Below are 2,391 nucleotides of genomic sequence, written 5' to 3' on the forward strand. Positions count from 1 at the left end.
AAATTGGTGATATGGTATACTTAAAATTGCAACCCTACAGGCATACAACCCTCAGCTTACACAGATGCCTCAAGTTGCATTCTAAATACTATGGGCCCTTCAGAATCATCCAAAAAGTTGGACATGTAGCTTATAAGTTGTTGTTACCTGAGCACTGTAAACTTCATCCTACATTCCATGCCAGTCAACTCAAAAAGCACCTGGGACCAGAAGCTATCCCCAACCCCAACCTGCCACTACTCCATACTGATGGCACAATATTGTAGGAACCTGCGAGACTGTTGGATAGAAAGCTTATTCCAAGAGTACAAGGTGATGTACAAATTCCAGTAGTCACATGGCTCATCAAGTGGACTAATTTGGAGGAGCAAGATGCTACCTGGGAGGATGCTTCATTTATTCAAAAGATTTTCCCAGTATTTCAGCCCTGAGGACGGGTCTGATGTCAACCGGGGGGAATTGTTAGGACCCAAGTGTCTGCATCCTGATCAAGTCGAGGATTTCAAAGGAAGAAGAAGGCGGGAAGCAAGCAAGACCGTCCATCAAGGATCAAACGCATCCCAGGCCTCCGTACCGCTTCGCTTTAAGTAGGGTCCCGGCAACCGTTGATCCTCGATCGAACAGTGATCACAACGTCGAGCGTCACTGTCGTTCTTTCGGCACGCTCGTCTTTTTCGGTTTAGCTTTCTTAGCTTTACCGTCCCTCTCATTTTGTAAGGCTATAAAAGCCATGGATCCAGCTCGGGAAGGGCATGTCTTTCTTCTAGGGTTTCCCCCTATTGCGCCGTCATAGTTCGTGGTTGGCTCCTTGTAAGATAACCACTGGTTGGCTCCTTGTAAGATAACCACGGCATCTGCCTTAAATTCTTGAGTAAAGTGGGCTAGTTCGAGTGCAATTTCCCATGTTTTAGTTTTCAGATAAGCACAGCTTGACACAACCTGAACGAGCCACAGGCAGGAGGAGTTCAGCCCCAAATCTACTTTCTCATCGACCATTAACAATGCATGACCTTTGGTCACTCTCTTTTCGTTTTGCCCCCGCCGGCTGACGCAAAACACATGTCCTCCTACCCAGCAGGTAGTAGGTAAGCTAATCGTGAATTACTGTAGCCGTTTTCTTCGGAGATCTTGCAGAAAAGAAAAATAACAACAAAAAAGGATTCATGACTTACTTCTCGAAACATAAGATCCAAAACTCATCGGTGCAGCAAAGGATTTAGAATCTCAATGACTCAATCAACAATTCAACACGGATAAGCTGCATATACATAACTTAAGAGTTTCATTAGCTGTCAGTGACCAACAAGATAGGTAGGATAGGATCCAGAAAAAGGAAGCCTGAAACAGGAGCAAGCATTCCTGATCTGCTCCATTTACAAATTACATACATACTATAGTACTATACTATGCATCGATCCACACACACGCGCGCGCGCCCAAATCTTCTGGGCAAATCAAGGGCAGAAGTTGTTGTTGTTAGGTATTGCGAATGAAATAGAAGGCAGCTTAGTTTCCCTGGCACATAAAAAACTCTTTCAGATGGAAGAGATCGAGGGGATCAAGAACGAGGAGATCCGAGCCTCCTGAGATTCTTGAGGTGCTTGAGGACGCTCCGGCAGACGCGCAGCCTGAAGCTCCGGACGGCGATCCTGAGCCTCTTGAGCCGGATGCCGATCCTCACTGACCTGACGACCCTGCAGCCGCCAACCCTCGCAAATGCCGCCGCCGGCTGCGGCCGCCTAGTCGGTCCCGTCTCGAGCGCCTTGTGGATCAGGAACTGCGCCTTCCAGTGCCGCGCCTCTTCGGCATCCACCTTGTCCACCTTCGCGTAAGACATCGGCGCTGCCCTGAGCAGAAGCATCCTGGAGAATGATGATGTGCTGCAGCAACGAGCCAACGAGGAAGAAGAGAGGATTTTGTGTATGAGCTTCTTCTGTGTTGGTATCTGGAAGCTGGCATGGGACGTGTTCGCCTGTCTTGTGTTATATAGGCAGGTGACGGACAGTGCAGGCCTCAGGCGGGGCAAGCAGGCTGGTTCTACATCTGGCTCTATGTTTTCAATGGCATTATTGATGGTACCACCAGAGAATTAGTTGGGCAGGCCGTATCAACGTTTATGACAATTTATCTAGGAGTACTTGTTATTTCCAAGCTCATGAAAGAACCAAATAAAAACGCAGGTATGAGAAAATGGCATTGACATCTTTGCTAGTTACACCGGGGCATACCTGGCCAAACGGGCCGGCCCGGCACGACACGGCCCGGCCCGCCGTAATCGTGCCAGGCACGGCACGGCCCGCCTGGGCCCGATAAATACACGGGTCGTGCCGTGCCGGCCCGCGTGCCAGCCTACCAGGCCCAAGCACGACACGTGGCCTAATCGGACCGGCA

At 49.5% G+C, this 2,391-nt stretch overlaps 1 protein-coding gene across 1 annotated transcript; it reads right to left on the reverse strand.

The window, feature by feature from the left end:
- Positions 1 to 1,265: 1,265 nt before the first annotated feature.
- Positions 1,266 to 1,993, reverse strand: LOC123429948. Its single transcript, XM_045113914.1, has one exon. The coding sequence runs from the start codon at positions 1,859 to 1,861 to the stop codon at positions 1,559 to 1,561; it is 303 nt and encodes a 100-aa protein (XP_044969849.1). The 5' UTR covers positions 1,862 to 1,993; the 3' UTR covers positions 1,266 to 1,558.
- Between the last annotated feature and the right edge of the window lie 398 nt (positions 1,994 to 2,391).

The sequence above is a fragment of the Hordeum vulgare genome, chromosome 2H (genome assembly GCF_904849725.1).
Source record: "Hordeum vulgare subsp. vulgare chromosome 2H, MorexV3_pseudomolecules_assembly, whole genome shotgun sequence".
NCBI classification, from domain to species: Eukaryota; Viridiplantae; Streptophyta; class Magnoliopsida; order Poales; family Poaceae; genus Hordeum; species Hordeum vulgare.